The sequence below is a fragment of the Crocuta crocuta genome, unplaced genomic scaffold, assembly GCF_008692635.1.
Source record: "Crocuta crocuta isolate KB4526 unplaced genomic scaffold, BGI_CrCroc_1.0 scaffold64, whole genome shotgun sequence".
NCBI classification, from domain to species: domain Eukaryota; kingdom Metazoa; phylum Chordata; class Mammalia; order Carnivora; family Hyaenidae; genus Crocuta; species Crocuta crocuta.
This window is the reverse complement of record NW_027530640.1, coordinates 6,076,927-6,097,653: the sequence shown is the minus strand read 5'-3', so window position 1 is coordinate 6,097,653 and position 20,727 is coordinate 6,076,927. Positions and strand designations below refer to the sequence as shown.

The 20,727-nt window shown below is 41.9% G+C and overlaps 1 protein-coding gene across 4 annotated transcripts in view; it reads left to right on the top strand.

Annotated features, from left to right (window-relative positions):
• Window positions 1-20,727, top strand: part of ZCCHC10 (zinc finger CCHC-type containing 10) — a 53,284-nt gene that overhangs the window by 14,632 nt on the left and 17,925 nt on the right. For 3 of the 4 annotated variants that reach the window (XM_077768622.1, XM_077768623.1, XM_077768624.1), the window contains one exon: window positions 13,881-14,198. The exons of the other annotated variant lie outside the window; for it this stretch is intronic. In XM_077768622.1, coding sequence (XP_077624748.1) covers window positions 13,881-14,198 — 318 coding nt within the window. The remainder of the gene's footprint in view (window positions 1-13,880; window positions 14,199-20,727) is intronic. 4 annotated transcript variants of the gene reach the window in all.

Here is a 20,727-nt window from a genome sequence, read left to right as displayed (position 1 = left end):
TGAGAGAGAGAGATAGCAGGAGCAGGGAAGGGTCAGAGAGAGAGGGAGGCACAGAATCTTAAACAGGCTCCATGCTCTGAGCTATCAGCACAGAACCCAACACGAGGCTTGAACTCAAGATCCGTGAGATCATGGTCTGAGCTGAAGTCGGACGCTGAACCGACTGAGCCACCCAGGTGCCCCTGAAGCTTACAATTTTACTGGCAAGTAAATAAATAAATGAAACCAGAAATATTTCACCAACAGCAGTATCATTAAGTCACTTGTGGATAAATTAAATCCAACTGACTACACGTTGGGATCCTGATCCTTCACACGCGGCGGGGGTGCGCAGGGGGGGTCTTTGCTCGGTTTCCGTTTGTAGTTGGTCTGGCGAAAAGGAAAGATGAGGCATTTAAAAACCCTTTAGTGTAGTTTAGACTCTACAACTTCCAGTCCATATTTGCTTCTTCAGGCACCAGCTGGTCCAAGGAGTCAAATTTCCCCAGGACCTTGTTAGAGTGAGTTGTTTTCTCCCTACATTCATTCATAACCTTTGAGGACCTGCAGCTCTTTAGTGGTGAAAACAGAGCATTCTATGATTCCTAAATCACATTAAGCCCAATCTGGCCTTGAAGTAGAATGGGAAGGTGGAAAGTACCTTGAAAACAAATTGTCAAAAAAAAATAATAAGTAGGGACTCCTGGCTAACTCAATCAGTGGACCATGCTGCTACTCTTGATCTCAGGGTTGTGGGTTCAAGCCCCAAATTGGGTAAAGAATCTATTTAAAAATAAAATCTTTAAAAGGAAAAACAGGGGCACCTGGGTGCCTCAGCTGGTTAAGCAGCTGACTTCGGTTCAGGTCACGATCTCATGGGCTGTGAGTTCCAGCCCGAAGTCGGGCCCTGCACTGACAGCGCAGAGCCTGGAGCCTGCTTCAGATTCTGTGTCTCATTCTCTCTCTGCCCTTCTCCTGCTCATACTCTGTCTCTCTGTCTCTCAAAAATAAATAAATAAACATTAAAAAAAAATTTTTTTTAAAAAGAAACAGAAATGGGGTGCCTGGGTGGCTTAGTCGGTTGGGCGTCCGACTTTCGCTTAGGTCACAATCTCGCGGTTTGTGAGTTCGGGCCCCGCGTCGGGCTCTGTGCTGACTGCCAGCTCAGAGCCTGGAGCCTATTTCAGAATCTGTATCTCCCTCTCTCTCTGACCCTCCCCTGCTCTCTCTCTCTCTCTCTCTCTCTCCTAGAAATAAATAAAAATATTTAAAAAAAGAAAGAAACAGAATGAGTACCTTGAAATCTTACTAAAGGCTCTTAATATTTGTGGTTTCAGTTTTAAAGCACTGATTGAAAAGAGGGAGGGGCAATTTTTCTTCAGGATGGAAACACAGAATATCATGTGAGACTCCACAAACTGTTTCAAGTTCTAGAAAAAGGATTTGTGGTAACTTACCAGTACTATTACTACAGCGCTACTATTTAATTTTGAACAAAGGTTTGTGTCTTCTTTGGCTTTAAGGAAAAATTCTCAAATTTAGTTCCACTGGAATTACACTGTGACCGTTTGCCCACTATGGAGCCATTTTGGTTTTGTTTTTGTTGTTTTGCTCTGCCCAGTACCCCTTCCCTTCACCATTCTGACAACAGAGGTGGGCCTCACCCAGGCTGAATCATTCACAGCACTTCCTCCCATGGGACCACAAAAATTGAACCAGAGAGAGGCAGATGAGCTTGGGACCTGGTGGGGAACTTTCTTTCTCTCTTCTCCATCTTGATTATGTTGAACTTTACCTAAGCCCTGTGTTCCTAGAAAACTGAAACGGTTACGAAATTCCCCTGACTCTTTCATGTTCCAACTTACGAAAAACCACTCTTCCTCATGTGAGGTAGCTTAACACCCCAGGTGGCTCCCTTGTTTACCTATGATAAGACCAGACTAAAACTCTCCAAATTTCCATTCACATTGTCTCGTAAATGATTACGTGAATTGTCTGTTTCCCTGAAACTAGCTAGACACAAACCTTTCCTGTTTACCAGCTGAGACCCCTTGATTACACAAATGATTCCAACGGTAAAGTACCCCACCGAGAAGTTGCCTACTCCTCCCCACAAAAGTCTCCAGAAAAAACTACCCTTCTGAGGCACTGATCTTCGGAGTAGGGATGCTTTCCCTAGTCTAATAGCCTAAATAAAACCAGTTTTCTTATTGTTTAGCTGTCTTTGACAGCCTGGGTAATTGTAAGGAAGTTCCCAAAGTCCAATGGCCGCATTCCCGCCCATTGAGAGGGGTCTTAGGGAAAGACGCTATTACTCAGATGAAAGTAGACACTAGCTGGGGGCGCCTGGGCAGCTCAGTCTGCCAAGCGTCCAATGTCGGCTCAGGTCGTGATCTCGCAGTTGGTGGGTTCGAGCCCCAAGTCGGGCCCTGCACTGACAGCGCAGAGCTTGGAGCCTGCTTCGGATTCTGTGTCTCCCTCTCTCTCTGCCCCTCCCCTGCTTGCATTCTGTGTCTCTCTCTTAAAAATAAATAAAACATTAAAAAAAATTTTTTTAAAGTACACACTAGCTTGTCTTGTAAAAGGCATCCCATCCCTGGTTCTAGGCCTAGCTTGTCATCTACCAGTATTTATCCCTTGAGTCCTCTTTTTTACAATGGCTTTTTTAATTCTGGTTTCTATCACCTGAATAGCCCTGACTGATAAATCCACCACATTCAAAATTCATCTTGCAAGTGCAGTAAGTATATTCATATAAAAATATTGGGGATTAAAATTCATTTGAGGATTTATCAATGATATAAAGCCCTCACATGAATGTAAACTAGACTCACTGTGGTCTTTTTGCAATACATATCTTCCTCAACTTATCATAGGGTTACGCCCCATAAGACTACATCCTAATAAACCCACTGATTGCAAGTTAACAATAGTGTAAGTCAAACATTCATTTGATACACCTCACCCACAGAACATCATACGTTGGCTTCACAGAGCTTAAATGTGTTCACAACACTTACATTAGGCTACAGTTGGACAAGATCATCTAATACAAAGCCTTTTTTTTTTTTTTTACTTTTTTAATGTTTACTTTTCAGAGAGAGACAGAGACAGAGCACGAGTTGGGGAGGGACTGAGAGAAGGAGGGGCGCCTGTGTGGTTCAGTTGGTGAGATGTCCCACTTCAGGTCACGTCATGATCTCACAGGTTGTGGGTTCGAGCCCCGCATCGGGCTCTGTGGACAGCCTGGAGCCTGCTTTGGATTCTGTGTCTCCCTCTCTCTGCTCCTTCCCCACTCATGCTCTGTCTCTCTCTATATCTCAAAAATAAATAAACATTTAAAAAAAGAGAGAGAGAGAAGGAGACACAGAATCCGAAGCATATAAAGCCTGTTTTATAATAAACTGTTGAATGTCTCGTGTAATTTATTTAATACTGTGCTGAGAGCAGAAACCAATGACTCTGTGGGTACGAATGGTTGTAAGCCTATCAGTCAGGTACCCACACGATCATGTGGCTGCAGCTCACTGTCACTACCCAGATCAAGGGAGAAAGTCATACTACACATTGCGAGCTAGGTAAAAGATGAAAATTCAAACCTGAAGTACAGTTTCTATGAAATGCGAACCTCTTGTACACCATCATAAATTTGAAAAACTTTAAGTCAAACCATAGTAAGTCAGAGATCGTCTGTATATACAATTATGGAATCCTTATATTGTATACCTGAAAGAAATGTTATATGCCAATCACACCTCTCCACTAAAAAAAGCCTTTTTTGACATCTATTTTTATTTTATTTATTTGTTGAGAGAGATAGAGAATGCATGAGGAGGGGTAGAGGGATAGGGTGAGAAAGAATCTCAAGTGTAGAGCCCAACGAAGGGCTTGAGCTCAGGACCTCATGACCGAAAGATCATGACCTGAGCCAAAATCAACAGGTGCTTAACTACCTGAGCCACCCAGGTGCCCCCGATATCCATTTTTATTTATTATTATTTTTTAAGTTTATTCATTTCTTTTGAGAGACAGGGAGAGAGAGAGAGAACGTGAGCAGAGGAAGGGCAAAGAGAGAGGGAGTGAGAAAAAATCCCAAGCAGGTTCCACACTCTCAGTGCAGAACCTGATGCAGGGCTGGAACTCACAAAGTAGGAGATCATGATCATGATCTGAGTCAACATCAAGAGCTATCTGCTTAACCAACTGAGCTACCCAGGCGCCCCTGACATCCGTTTTTAAATGGCTTCATGAAACTTCACTTAAGAAATGGAAAAGAAACAGAACAGTTAGTATTTTCTAAATGCAGAGATAGAGCACGAATGTTTTCTCACAAAAATCATCCTGGTCTAACATGTAATGAACAGAAAGACAGATTACCTTAAATGGGCAAGACTTAAAAACGCTAGTAATACTTGGAAATCTGAAGCAAATCTTAATCTCCAAAGATCATTCACAATTTACCAGTCTCAAAAGACTGGTAAAAACTAGACAGTGCAAAAAGAAACTCTTTATAGCAAATTTACTGATAGCAAGTACAAGAAAAGGATCTGTTGACAATACCAGAGGCTGCCCTGAATGTAATCTGATGCTATACAAAACACTTCTCAATATTAACAAAGGACTTTTAGGCTGGATTTGCTTTTTGTGGAAAAAGGCTATCTTGCCATTCTTATTTATAAGACAAAGTATAAGTACTATTTTCTCTCTGCTTTACACACCACATAAAATGAATCTGGATTTGATATTTTTCTGATTAGCATTCGAAAGAAAAGTGAAAGGAATTTATTTTGAAGTATTTTTGAGAGTTTGGGTTTTTTTTTTTTTACTAATGTAACTTGAAAAAGCAAACCCTTTTTCCAGAAGTTTTATATATCAGCTTAATGATAACCCACAACCCTTGGACCAACTTAGAAGTTTTATCTATCAATAGAAGAGCACTTAATACTATAAAATATTACTTGCTTCACAGTTTTTAAAACTTAAGATATACATTCAAAGACATTAATAAAGTTTTACAAATGTTCAATCCATATATGCCTAAGGACCTACAGGTAAATCCTGTGTTTTCCTATTTGTTTTGCCTTCACCAAAAGTAAACTTTCTTAAAAGAAAAAAATTAAGGGGCACCTGAGTGGCTCAGTCAGTCGAGTGTCTAACTTCGGCTCAGGTCATGATCTCACGGTTTGTGGGTTCAAGGCCCACATAGGGCTCTGTGCTGACAGCTCAGAGCCTGGAGCCTGCTTCTGATCCTGTCTTCACCTATCTCTGCTCCCCCTGTGCTTGCTCTCTGTCTCTGTCTCTGTCTCTGTCAAATATAAAAAATAAAACCTAAAAAAAATAATAAAAATAAGCAATAAAAGTTTTTTTAAAAAAAGGAGAAAACTTAAGAAATCATTTTGTCGGGGCACTTGGGTGGCTTAGTCAGTTAAGCGTCCGACTTTTGCTTAGGTCATGATCTCGCGGTTCGTGGGTTCGAGCCCCAAGTCGGGCTCTGTGCTGACTGCCAGCTCAGAGCCTGGAGCCTGTTTGAGTCTGTGACTCCCTCTCTCCTTGACCCTCCCCTGCTCACTCTGTCTCTCTCTCTCTCTCTCTCTCCTAGAAATAAATAAAACATTAAAAAAAAAAAGAAATCATTTTGTCTAGGGGCGCCTGGGTGGCTCAGTGATTTAAGCTTCTGACTTCGGCTCAGGTCATGATCTTACAGTGAGTTTGAGTCCCACATAGGGCTCTCTGCTGTCAGCACAGAGCCCACTTGGGATCCTCTGTCCACCTCTCTCTCTGCCCTTCCCCTACTCTTTGTGTCTCTCAAAAAAATAAGTAAAATGTTTTTAAAAATTAAAAAAAAATAATTTTGTCTAGACTGAATAGAGAAAGTAGGTCTATGTGAAACTCAACTTTTCAAAAAGTAAGTATATTCAGTGAAAGTGACACTGTTTTTAGATGCTAATGCCTGGGTGGCTCAGTGGGTTAAGCATCTGACTTCAGCTCAGGTCGTGATCTCGAAGTTCCTGAGTTCCAGCCCCACACTGTTCTCCCTGCTGACAGGTCAGAGCCCACTTCAAATCCTGTCCCTCTTTGCGCCCCTCCCCTGTTCACGCTCTGCCTCTCTCTCTCAAAAATAAATAAACATTAAACAAAATTAAAATTCCCCAAACATATATTGTCTGTGATAATTTCAAATGTGTTATAATTAGTTAAGGGTACGTTATGGATATAGGAGATGGCTACATTTCCCAAAAGAGAACTACAAACATCTCTCCGTAGACAGCTCAAAGTAATATACACTATTTTTTCTTAATCTCTATTTCCAAGTTTTTCCATAATGAAAATGGATTACTTGTGTTTAAAAAGGAGTGGGGGGATGGGGCGCCTGGGTGGCTCAGTCGGTTAAGCGTCCGACTTCGGCTCAGGTCATGATCTCACGGCTCATGGGTTTGAGCCCCGCATCGGGCTCTGTGCTGACAGCTAGCTCAGATCCTGGAGCCTGTCTTCAGATTCTATATCTCCCTCTCTCTCTGACCCTCCCCTGCTCACACTGTCTCTCTCTGATTCTATATCTCCCTCTCTCTCTGACCCTCCCCTGCTCACACTGTCTCTCTCTCTCCCTCCCTCTCTATCTCTCTCTCAGAAATAAATAAAACATTAAAAAAATACCTTTCTTTTTCAAAGGAGTGGGGGTGCCTGGGTGGCTCGGTCAGTTAAGCGTCTGACTCTTGATTTTAGGTCAAGTCATGATCTCACAGTCATGAGATCAAGCTCCACGTTGGGCTCCACATCCAATGTGAGTGTAGAGCTTGCTTGGGATTTCCTCTCTCCCTCTCTCTTCCTAGCTCACACACTCTCTCTATCTCTCTCTGTCAAAATAAATAAATAAATATAATTTTTAAAAAAGGAGGGGTTTCAAGACTATCAAATTCAATCTGGAATAGTCATTTTAGTCTCAGGACCCACACTGCCGGGAAGGTGCACGGGAAACCCAGCGAAGTTCTATGAATAGGAATACGTCAAGAAGAAATATTAGAGCATCATTCTGAATTTCATATGAACTTTAATAAAACATTCACCATATATCTGACTCGGCAATCAAAATGATTGGATGTAGAGTACAGAAGTTTATCATCCTCACCAGAAAAGGGAGACAGAAAGAGAGCTGAGATGGGGAGTTTCATTTCAGCTAATTTCCTTTGAGTTTGCTATATGACATTTCTAAATGTAAGGTCACTGTAGGCCTTCACAAAGCACTGAGACCTCTCCCACTCTATCTAGCTGTGAACAATGTACAGAAAAGATGTTGTCGAAAGGTCCTATTACAGGATGTAAGGTACCTCTTTTGTGTTTTTCTGCTCAGCATTCATTCCTTACAGTGTTCTTCTGATCTTCCTCATTCTGGTGAGCTGCTAATGGTGGGACCCCACCCCTGACTAGAAGGATGGACACATCTCAGTAAGAAGCCAGGTGAACTCTTACAGGGACCTTAACCATTGACCTAAGACGGGAGGCACCCAGACACTGCAGGGGATTGGATCCAAACGTCCACTGGCAATGGCCTAAAAAGTAGCACACAAGTTCCCCATGAGCAAGATCTGGACTTTCTTGGTTCAAGACCCTTTCAAGGCTGGGCATGCAATTTCTCCTCCTATATTATGATCTAGCTAATACGCTGCCAATAAATTCTTGGTTTATTTAGCCAAAGTTTTGTTTTATTTTTTGCAGTCGAATCCTCAATGATATAAGGGAAGTGGTTCTATATCATTTCAAGATAAACCAAACTGGCTAGAGGAAAGGGAAAGGCATGTAATGGCAAAAGTTCAGGGCCACCTTGGACAAATCACTTAACGAAGACATTTAAAGTTTGGCACAGTGGTGGTATTGAGTCAATGAGATTTATGAGAGACATGATTATTTTTTTAATATTTATTTATTTTTAAGAGAGAGAGAGAGGGGCACCTGGGTGGCTTAGTCGGTTAAGCGTCCGACTTTCGCTTAGGTCATGATCTCGCGGTTAGTGGGTTCGAGCCCCGCGTCGGGCTCTGTGCTGACTGCTGGCTCAGAGCCTGGAGCCTGTTTCAGTCTGTGACTCCCTCTCTCTCTGACCCTCCCCTGCTCATGCTGTCTCTCTCTCTCTCTCTCTCCTAGAAATAAATAAAACATATAAAAAAATAAAAAAATAAAAAATATATTTAAAAAAAAAGAGAGAGAGAGAGTGTGTGAGTGGGGAAGGGCCAAATAGAGAGGGAGACAGGGCTCAAACTCACAAACTGCAAGATCATGACCTGACCTGAAGTCAGGCGCTTAACCAAATGAGCTACCCAAGGCACCCAGGCACAATTATTTCTAACTGAAAAATTTTCCCAATCCCCTGCCTTCAGGACTTGAAATGAAGATGCCTGAGTCTCTCAGTTCCTTCATTTGTAAACTGGGGATAAATTCTACCTTTGGTGATAAAGTCAAGTAATTCTTTGGGGGGAAAAACACAGAAACCCAACTTGAACCATTGTTTTTTGTTTGTTTGTTTGTTTGTTTTGTTTTTTTAAGTAGGCTCAACACCAACATGGGGATTAAATTCATGACCCTGAGATCAAAAGTCCCATGATCTGGGGCGCCTGGGTGGCTCAGTCGGTTAAGCGTCTGACTTCAGCTCAGGTCATGATCTCACGGTTTGTGGGTTCGAGCCCCGTGTCGGGCTCTGTGCTGACAGCTAGCTCATAGCCTAGAGCCTGCTTCAGGTTCTGTGTCTCCCTATCTCTCTCTGACCCTCCCCTGCTCACGTTGTCTCTCTCTCTCAGAAATAAATAACGCATTAAAAAAAATTTTTAAAAAAAGTCCCATGATCTACTCACTGAGCTAGCCAGGTGGCCCTCACTTGAACCATCTTAATCACAAAAGGGATTTACTAAAGGAAGCCATGATAACCCAAAGAGAAAACAATCAAGTCTGGGTAGTTATTGTTCTATCTCTCAACTCTCCTCCTCCCAGCACATCCCTCACTTTCCCTTTCCCCTCCTGCAGATAAATTTAAATTACAAGACAAAGGGGGACGCCTGGGTGGCTCAGTTGGTTGAGCATCTGACTTCAGCTAAGGTCATGATCTCGCGGTCTGTGGATCTCAGCCCCATGTAGGGCTCTATGCTGACAGCTCAGAGCCTGGAACCTGTTTTGGATTCTGTGTCTCTCTCTGCCTGTCCCCCCGCTCATGCTCTGTTTCTCAATCTCTCTCTCTCTCTCAAAAATAAACAAACAACATAAAATAAATAAATAAATTACAAGAGAAGGAACGAGCAAATCCTGGGCTCACAGTCACACAGCTTTACGAGCACTCCTTGGAGCCACATCACAGCAGAGTATTATATCAAGGCCCAAAGACTGTGAGGAGCCCAAGCAGCTCTGTCTGAAGGTAAGAGACTGTGACACAACTTTTGAGTACCGTATTTAGTTTCCAAGCCATCTTGGAAAGTGGGAAGAACTGAGGAAGGCAGCTCTCACCAGATTCCAAGGAGCCTCTGGCACTGTTCTCACCCCCATGCCCAGAGGTGGGTGGAAAAACCATTCTTTTTTCATACCGGGAATGAGAGTCTCATACCCACAGATGCCCAGAAGCCCTCTCACCAGTCCTTTTGCAAGGCCTCTCCTCTTGACAAAACCAATAGTCTGCCTGCTCTGGACCTCTCTGTCATTTAGCCAATTTAGTCAAATTCTCTTATCCTACTGGGAAGAAAAGGGCTCCTTTTGTGGTACAAAAAAAGCATGTGAAGAGAGAGCCCACATATGATTTTGCCCCAGGATCCAATTACACAACACTGAAGTTTCTTGAATAGTTTGAATAACTAGTTGTAAAACATAATGAAAGGATAATTTTTTTTTTCTTTAAACAATAGCCACCAATCTTCAGGGTAAAGACCGATTCTGAATTCCAAGAAGGGTAGGATCAGTTCTCGCCCCTCTTCAGATCCCGGTGGAGCTAGTTTGCATTTCACTCCAAGTGAAAACACTTTGAACAACTTCCGGTGTAGACCAGTTACATCATATATAGGGCCCAGTGCAAAATTAAAATGTGGGGCTCTCTGTTCAAAAATTACGAATTTTTAGATGGCAGTAGCAGAGCATTAAATCAAATGTGGGACTTTTCTAAGCACGGGGCCCTGAAATGTGTACAATTTGCACATGAAGCAGGCCCCATTCTGCAGGCAGCTCTCTAACCAGAGGTGTTCACTGACAGGTCAGGGTCAGAGAAGGAAATAACCATCCTGCCCCAAAGCCACCCAGGCCAGAAAGAAACGTTCCTTCCAACACATGCCTTTTATTTACATCCATCTCTCCCCCAGTTCTTTGAGACATCTTATATAACTGGAAGCCACTTGGGGAGGTTTTCCTAGAATAAAGGAATAGCCTGCTTAAAGACTAGTAAAATATTCATTCTTGCCAGATAGAAATTACTTGCAGCTTTCCCAAGTTTTTTAATTCCTTCAGCTGCTACCCATTAAGGTTTACAAAAGTCAGCATCTGACTTTTAGCCTAAATTCTCTGAACAAAGATGAAGGTCCCTCAAGCCCATGGGCCTCAGTGGGAAACAGCTACATTGGCTTACTCTTGCCACTGAAAAAGCAAGTGATTACTGTATTTTGTGTGCGTGATGTATCTGACCCCTATGTTGAACTCTCAAGAGGCTTTTAATTCTTGCACTGGTTCCCAGTGCGCAACCAAGTCATCACAAACAATGCCATTTGCAGGGCGCCTGGGTGGCTCAGTCAGTTCGGTGTCCGACTCTTGATTTTGGCTCAGGTCATGACCTACCTCACTGTTAGTGGGATCAAGCCTTGCATCAGGTTCTGTGCTGACATTGCCGAACCTGCTTGGGATTCTCTCTCTCTCAAATAAATAAATTTTTTTTAAATATAAGCCATTTGCTTTCTCCTTTTGTTACATCTCATTCTGTCTCGTCTTTTCACATTTGCTATAATGCAGTTTCCTTTACATTTTTTTAATGTTTATTTATTTTTGAGAGAGAGAGTAAGCACCAGCAGGGGATGGACAGAAAGAGAGGGAGACACAAAATCCGAAGCACGCTCCAGGCTCTGAGCTGTCAGCACAGAGCAGGTGGGGTTCGAACCTGCAAACTGCCAGATCATGACCTGAGCGGAAATTGGACACTCAGCTGGCAAAGCTACTCAGGCGCCCCTATGCAGTTTCTTTTAAAATTAGCTGACAGATGAATCTTGTTTTATGGGAAACTTGAAAACTTGAGAATAAAGCTTACCTAAGGAAATAAATCCCTAGGAACAATGAAGAAAATTGGGGGAAAAGGAGGATTCATTAGGAGGGGTTACCTTATCAGATATCACAATATCTTACTGATGCATGGAAATTAAAATGATGACACATTCTGGCACATACAGAGCTTCAGAAGAAAACAGAATGTTCAAACGAACCAAATTTGTACATATTTAGTATAAAATAATGTAGCTTTTCAAATCAGTAAGGAAGTGATAGATTTAGTAAATGGTGTTTCAAAAACTTAAAATGAGGATTAAAAAATATTTATTTGAGAGAGAGAGAGGGAGGGATTAGGGGAGGGGCAGAGAGAGAGGAAGAGAGAGAATACCAAGCAGGCTCCATGTTCAGTGCAGAGCCCCATACAGGACTCTATCCCATGACGGTGAGACCACGACCTGAACCAAATCAAGACTTGGACACTCAACTGAGCAACCCAGGTGTCCCAGTAAAATTGAGGAATGAGAATATAACTGTAATTGTAAATAAAGAATTACAATAAAACATTTTATTTTTTATTATTTTAAAGCATTTTCTACATCCAAGATGGAGCTCTGACAATCCCGAGATCAAGACTCACATACTTTACCAACTAAGCCAGTCAGGCGCCTCACAGAACACATTTTAATAATCTTGGGACATATAAGGCCATTCTAAGTGTGAGTCAAACCCAGGAACCCATCAGGAAAAGATTGTTTAAAATGCCTGTTTAACACATTAATGCCTTAGTACACGGTAAATGATCACAAAGTTTAAAGACTGCAAACAAAATAGGAAAAGTTTTTGTAAAATATAAAATGAAGTGTCTTTACATAAAGTATTAAAAATTTCTACAAATCAATATTAAAAAGATAAAAATCTAATAGGAAAATAAGCAAAGAGGGGCACCTGGGTAGCAGAGTAGGTTAAGCGTCTGACTCTCGTTTCAGCTCAGGTCATGATATCGTGTTTCATGGGACTGAGCCCTGAGTGGGGCACTGCAATGACAGTGCAGGGCCTGCTTGGGATTTTCTCTCTCCCTTTCTCTCTGCCTCTCCCCTGCTCTCATGCTCTGTTTCTCTTTCTTTCAAAATGAATAAATAAACTTAGAAAAAAATAGAAAAGGAAAAATAAGCAAAGAGTTTGACAGACAATTCATGAAAAAAAAAGTCTCCAATGATCATATGAAAGGTACTTAACCTCATTAAAACGATAGGTAGGAAAGAGTTTAAAAGTTTGGTCATTCAGGGTGCCTGGGCGGCTCCGCTGGTTAGGCATCCATCTCCAGCCTAGGTCATGATCTTGCAGGTCCTGAGGTGGAGCCCTATATCAGGCACTGGGCTGACAGCTCAGAGCCTGGAGACTGTTTTTGATTCTGTCTCTCTCTCTGCCCTTCCCCCACTCACACTCTGTCTCTCTCAAATAAACATTTAACAACAACAACAAAAAAGTTTGATCATTCTCAGTCCTAGTGAGGAAATATGTTTGGGTAAAACCTATTTAAAGAATAATAGGTATACCAATCAAAATTTAAAATGCACACTTTGACCCAGTGATTCTACTTCTAGAAGAACAGATTACAGAGAGGAGTGCCTAAAAATCTATTCATCCCAGACTTGTGGTAAATGATCTAATTGTTCATCAGTAGGGTACTGGTCGGATAAATTGTGGAATGTCCATGTAATCCATATAACATAGGAAAAGCATAAATTAATCTTTATGTACTGACATGGGAAAAGATGTCCAGAAGTGCACTGAGAATTGAACAAATCAAGCTGAAGAATAGAACAGAGAGTAATAAGATTCCACTTTCTCAAGAACAAGATTGCTCAAAGGTTAAGGATATCACCTTCTGTAACTCTCAGTACTAAATTGCTCTTTATCTCATTGGACATTGCCTTGGCTCATTTGCAGAAACTCCATATGTGCGAGGACTTTGCCTGTTCAATGCTCTATCCTCAGTTTTGAAAACATTTTGGGTGCTTCATAAACATTAATTGAAAAAAATGGACATCCAGAAACGTCCATATATATGTACCTCAAAAAGTTATGTTTTAAAGAATGTTGATTTAAGGGAATAAAATTCCCATGATGTGACACTAAATGTTAAAAACAATTTATATTCACTCTTCTATGGCGCCTGGGTGGCTCAGTGGGTTAAACCCTGGACTTTGGCTCAGGTCACATGGTTTGCGGGTTAGAGCCAGGCATTAGGTTCTGTGCTGACAGCTCAGAGCCTTGGAGCCTCACATTCCATGTCTCCCTCTCTCTCTGCCCCTCCCCGGCTTGTGCTCTGTCTCTCGGTCTCTCTCTCAAAAATAAATAAATGTTAAAATCTTTTTGAAAAGATATTAGTATCTCTTCCCAGTGGACAAAGTAGCTTTAGTTACATAATCTCATTTGGTCCTAATAAAATCCCTACAAAATATATAAGTACAGAGTTAATTAACATATATTTTCACTACAGTCAGTCTTTCAATTTATGGTCCCAGTGTTGCTCATTACTTTTTATTTCTTTTTTTTAAGCTCATTCCTTTTTATTTTGCTCTCCAGACTCATTTCTGAACACTGAGCAGTTTTCTTCATATATTTATGTGTATAAATATATATTATACAATATATATAAATAAATATCTGTATTTCCCTTATTTGAGAATGTTTCTCCCGGCCTCTCCACTCAATATACCTGCACTCATCCTTCAAGAGCCCGTTCATGCAAGACAACCGGCCTCCTTCTTCTTTCTTAAACTGGACACCCACACAGGAGACAAGACCCACCGCCCGCCCGCCCACCGCTTACCCCAAAGCTCGCCCCAGAGGCCCACAAGGCCTCACTGGCTCCGCCCACTCAGGCCGCCGCGGGGGTTCGAAGTGCCCGCCCCTTCCGAGGAGTTTCCCAAAACCCAGCGCGGCAATCCTCAGCCGCGCAAGATGGCGACTCCCATGCATCGGCTCATAGCTCGGAGACAAGCGTAAGTTAGGCCCCTAGTAGGGCCGCGGGGCGGGCTGGGGGCGGGGAGAAACGCGTCAGCCGGTGAGTGAGCAGGGGCCGGGATGCTCGGCTGGTGTCGGATCCTCAGTGCGGACGGGCGGAGGATGGTTGTTTCTCTCACTTGTTGCTGCTCCGCAGCGGCTCGGCCCAGGCGATAAGTTTGGTGTCTACGGGCTAGTGATTGCGTGGAAGACGGCTGCGTACGGTCTCCGGGGCGGGACCTAGGCTGCGAGGTGAGATAGGGGGTGTTCTGAAGAGAGCCTAACCTTTGCTTTCTGCAAAGGGAACGCCCAGGAGTTGGGCACCAAGTGGTGTGTGCCCCTTTGCCCACCCAGCCGCCCACCCCACGCGTGGCCGGGGAAGCCTGAAGCCCTGACCCGACACTCTCCATCTCACCGACGTAAACCTTCAACTCCCTGTGAAGTCTCCCGCCTATCTGGCTTTTCCTGCCCCCTTCCTATCGCCTTCCCTAGGAACAGCCTGACTGCAACGCCGATGTATCGCCTAAGTTATTTTTCTCACTTTTTGTGAATACTAATTCTCTTAAGTGAATACTAATTTATTAATTATCTGCCGCTCTCTGTCAGAATTTGGGTATAAAGAAAAGGAGATGTTCAAGACCGGAATTACTGCTTTCAGGAAACTTAGATTTCATTGGTGAAGAGGGTGGAACAGCTAAACATTTTAAGTGAATACAGTTGGTGATAAGAGCTTTGAAGGAAATAAGAGGTGATGGAAAGAGAGAAGGGTCTAGGTTAGGTTGGTTGGACTGGGAAGGAATGTCTGCAGAGGCAGCATTTGAACGGAGATCCAAAGTGTGAGAAAAGAGGCGCGCCTGGGTGGCTCAGTCCCTTGAGCATTTGACTCCTAATTTCAGCTCAGGTGGTGATCCCGGGGTCGGGAATGAGCCAGCTTTGGGCTTCCCCCTAACAGTGGAGCCTGCTTAAGATATATTCTCATTCTCATTCTCTCTCTCTCCCCCCCCTCCGCCTCTCTAAACAAACAGAAAAGAGCTAGTCATAAGAGGATTTGGGGAAAGAGCATCCAGACAGTGACATAATTGCTTTGAGACAGGAAGAACTTTATAGTTTTTAAGAACTGGGGGCGCCTGGGTGGCTTAGTCGGTTAAGCGTCCGACTTTCGCTTAGGTCATGATCTCGCGGTTCGTGGGTTCGAGCCCCGCCTCGGGCTCTGTGCTGACTGCCAGCTCAGAGCCTGGAGCCTGTTTCAGTCTGTGACTCCCTCTCTCTCTCTGACCCTCCCCTGCTCACACTGTCTCTCTCTCTCTCTCCTAAAAATAAAAAAAATAAAAAAAATAAAAACTGAAAGCTGGGGGCACCTGGATGGCTCAGTCAGTTAAGCGTCCGACTTGGGCTTAGGTCATGATCTCACGGTTCGTGCGTTCAAGCCCCGCGTCGGGCTCTGTGCTGACAGCTAGCTCAGAGCCTGGAGCCTGTTTCAGATTCTGTATCTCCCTCTCTCTGACACTCCCTTGCTCATGCTGTCTCTCTCAGAAATTTAAAAAAAAAAGAAAGAGAGAAAAGAACTGAAAGCTGGCCACTGTGGCTAGTGAGCGAGAGGCAGTGCATGATGCAGGGATCATCCCAGATGCCCCTCTCTGGTAAAGCCTTTTTTCTTCTACCAACAGGTACACCGAAACTACCATTTTTTTCCCTCTCTTGGCATTTCATGCTGTTAACATTTGCAAGTCCATAATTTATTGCTCATAGTTAGCTTAATGTATATGTGTATCTTTATTTTTACATTTCTGTTTTTTATTCTTTTTTGTTGTTCTTCTCTCCATGAATTCTACCTGTCACACCTGAAGAAAAGAGTTTCTTGAGCATATGGATAAACACCTAGGAAGTCAGGGTAGTATGCCTCCTGGAGGAGAAGGCTTTGAAGTCAGACAATTCTGAACTCAAGAATAGAGTGACGGTAACGCTTGGTAGGTGTGCTAAATTATGTCACCAGGGTCTACTCTCTGACTCTCAGATTTGATCTTTCAGGTGTTGGATCCACACTTGGATAGATCTACTCTGTTGGTCCCAAGATGGCTGCACTATCTAGAGTCCTTTATATCCTCTCAACTTCAAGTTGATGGCATCTCATTTCTAGATTGAATCATGTCTATGGGATTGTCATGCTTTGATGAGCAGATCTCATTCTTTAACAGCACAATTGGATGGATCTATATAAATCAGTGATGAGCTTGATAGGTAGGTTAGATAGTAAATGCTAGATTGGTAAAACCAACTAATGTACACTTAAATATGAAGTGAAAGACTTCGTATCTAAATATTGTTATTTCTTATTTAAGAAGTATCAGAAAGTTCAGCAAATGTTGTTTTTCTTTGGAATGCCTATATTTGGTAAATGGGTTACAAAGAAATAAAAGACAAATCTTTAGGCATTTCTAATCTTTTGGGAAAGAAATTAAATGATGTATGATAAAAAGCTGTCATGGTGTAAAGACTAAGTCCTCAGGGAGTTGTAGAAGGAGATTTGTAGAAGTTAGGGAAGTCCAGTTGAGTTTGGGGAATATTTGGGGGCAGAAAGCAGAAGAGGAGCCATTGTTTTTCATTTTATGTTTATCAAAAAGTTTTAATTTTGTTTATAAAGACCATATATTACTTCCATAACAAGTTTTAAACTATTTTTAAGTTAGTTATGTGAAGTGAGGAAGTAATACTGTCATTCTTTTTAAGAGTATTTGGACTAATAGAGGAAAAATAATTCTTTGGGATGCTGAAGAGATGGTACCGGAATTCAGTGTAAGGTTTAACAGAAGAATGATCCCAGGTAGTGCCCACTTGAGACCCCAATTGAGAGGATATTAGTTGTACTGATAAAAGAAAAAAAAGAGAACCTAATTTGAGCTTCCCATTTAGCAGAGTTAACTTTAAATCAATTGAAATGAAATTATCTTTGGTTTGTAAATTGTAATTACATCTACCTATAAATAGATTTGTAGAATCTTGGCAGTATCTGGGGTCTTTTGCTAAACTTTCCACTGAATTCCAGTGCCATCTCTTCAGCATCTGGGAGAATTATCTAACTTTGGCTTGGATAGGAAGGACCTCCTGACGCAGCCTGTTACATTTCTCAAATCTATCAAAAAGTTTATGTTGAGCTGAAAGGAAAATAATATTTATGAAGCTAAACCCTGCTCTCTTCTACATCCTAGCTTTGGGCCTAAACTGTGATTTCAGTCATTTAAAAACCCTAGATACTATCCACTTGAATTGCCATCAAGTCAAGCTTCCCCTGTCTTGTACTTGTATTCATTTTCTGGACTTAAAAGTGCCAGACTTACCTTTACCCTTGTTAAATTTCATCTTGTTAGATTTGACATTGAGTTTTAGCCTGTCAAGACCTTTTTAGATGTGATTTGGTCATCCTTTTATTATCCATTCCTCCTAGCTTTGTGTCAGCTATAGATTTGATAAATATGCTCATCTGTATCCTGTTCTCATCCAAGTTATTTATAAAATGGTGAACAAATCCAGGGGCACCTGGGTGATTCAGTTGGTCAAGTGTCTGATCTCATGGTTCCTGAGTTCAAGCCCCACATCAGGTTCTGTGCTGACAGCTCGGAGCGTGGAGCCTGCTTTGGATTCTTTGTCTCCCCCTCTCTCTCTGCCCTTCCCCTGCTCATGGTCTCTCTCTCTCTATCTCAAAAATAAATAAACATTATTTTATTTTATTTTATTTTTTAGTGTTAAGCAAATCCAAACTGAGGACCAAGCCCTCAGGCCATCACTGGATACTTCTTCATACATTTCTTCAACCCATTAAACAGTACTCTTTTGTCCATGATGTTCAACTGATCTATTTCCAAGATGCCTTATTGAAATGCAAATACCCAGAAGCCACTAAGAGTATTAGTCTGTAATGATTTGATACTTAGTGATCTGGGCTTTCCTTTCTGAATGGATTTAATAATCCAGCCAGAATTTTGCTTGGAATAGATGTCAAGTTCACTGGCATAGTTTGTGGAATCTACCTTTCTTTCTACTTTGAAACTCAAAACAGCATTTGCGTACTTTCAGACTTTCAGCACCACTCATGTTTGCCAGGGTTTCGCAGATTACCAGCAGTACTATCATCTCACCTGGAAAATCTCTGGTATGTTGGGGAGCAGTCAGTTGGGCCATGTGACTTAAACACATTCAGAATGGATAAAAGGGCCCTGTTACTCACCCTCACTATCTTGAAATTCAGTTCTACTCTTTTCATTATGCATATAATTGTGTTTGAGTTAAGAATGAAGCAAAATGAAAATAATCCTGCTTGTTCTCTTAGCCTATAACATGACATTGAAGACTGATTTGTCTAGCATCCCAAGTAATGAGACTATCCCTTTTTTGGTTGATTGTGCTTTATTCCACAGTCTCCATGCTCCCCTTCCCCTGGTCCTTTGTGCTGTAGATGGAACTGAAACACAGAACAATTTAAATATTCTTGATATTTTTCACTACTTTCAGATTTTTTTGGTAGAATATTTATTTACGTGTATTAGGTTTAGATATTTCTTAGGCTTTTAGCACTCTTCTGTACTCATTAGTTATGTTACTTTGAAAAATCTCTTTTCAAATTTGTTTTATGATTTCAAATGCAATCCATGTTCATTGTAGGAAAGTTATAGAATACAGATAAAGAAAAAATGTATTATAACCCTACCCCAAAGATAATATTTTTTCACACTTTTTTAAAAGTTTATTTACCTATTTTGAGAGAGACAGAGATAGTGTGAACCAGGGAGGGACAGAAAGAATCCCAAGTGGGCTTCGAGCTGCTAGTTGCCAGGCCAGACATAGGGCTCGAACCCACAAAACGGTGAGGTTTCACCTGAGTGAAACCAAGAGTTGGATACTTAACCAACTGAGCCACCCAAGCACACCAACCATTTTTTACATTTTAATGTATAACCTCGTAGGCCATTTTTTAACATTATAAATGGCCTCATAGTGTTCTTTATGGCCATTTCCATTGCTGTTGGATAGTTAGGTTTACTCTTTTTTTTTTTTTAATGTTTTTTATCTATTTTTGAGAGTCAGAGAGAGAGAGAGGGAGCGCGAGCAGGGGAGGGTCAGAGAGAGAGGGAGACATAGAATCTGAAACAGGCTCCAGGCCCTGAGGTAGCTGTCAGCACAGAGCCAGATGCGGGGCTTGAACCCACGAACCCTGAGATCATGACCTGAGCCGAAGTCGGACACTTAACTGACTGAGCCACCCAAGTGCCCCTCTTTTCTTCTTTTTTTTTTTAGAATATTTGACACACAACATTACTTTAGTTTTCAGAGGTATAACAGTAATTACACTGATTCCACAAATTTATACGTTCTGCTATGCTCACCACAAATGTAACTGCCATCTGTCAGGTTTACTCTTATAAACCATATTATACTTCCCATAATATACAACTAAATTTTTTCGTATATGTATTCCATTACTCTGGATTAACTGATAAGAACTTTTTTTTTAAGTTTATTTATTTATTTTGAGGGTGGAATGCAGAGAGAGATGAGAGAAAATTCCAAGCAGGCTCCGCATGATTAGTACAGAGCCCAACATGGGCTCAGTCTCACAAACTGTGAGAATATGACCTGAACGAGGGTCAAGAGTCAGATGCTTAACCAACTCAGCCACCAGGTGTCCTGATACGGACATTTTTTTAAAAGTCAGGATTCCTGGAAACGGATTAACATATGGAAAGGTGGGGAGGGGACGGAATAAGAGAGGGAAACAAACCACAAGAAACTCTTAACGACAGAGAACAAACTGAAGGTTGATGGAGGGGAGGTGGGAGGGTATGGGCTAGATGCGTGATGGGTATCATGGAGGGCACTTGTGATGAGCACTGGGTGTTGTATGTAAGTGATGAATCACTGAAGTCTCCTGAAACCAATATTGCATGGTATGTTAACTAACTAAAATTTAAAAAAAAAAAAAAGTCAGGTTTACTGAGGTTTAATTTACATTTAGTGAGGGGTGCCTGGGTGGCTCATTCAGTTAAGTGTCCAGCTCTTGGTTTCAGCTCAGGTCATGATCAAATGGTTCATGGGATCAATCCCCCATTGGGCTTTGCGTGGACACTGTAGGGCCTGCTTGGGATTCTCTCTTCATCTCTCAACCCCTACCCTGCTAGCATGTGCACATGTTCTCTCTCTCTTTCTCAAAATAAATAAACTCTAAAAAAATTTACATTTAGTGAAATTCATCCTTTATATTTTTTAAGATTATTTACTTATTTTACAGGGCACCTGGGTGGCTCAGTCAGTTAAGCATCCAGCTTCAGCTCAGGTCATGATCTTGTGGTTCATGAATTTGAGCCCCACGTTGGGCTCTGTGCTGACAGCTCAGAGCCTGGAGCTTGCTTTCTATTCTGTGTTTCCTTCTCTCCCTGCCCCCTCCCCCACTCGTTCTCTCTTTCTCTCTCTTTCTCAAATAAATAAACATGAAAAAAAATTTTTAGGGGCGCCTAGGTGGCTTAGTTGGTTAAGCAT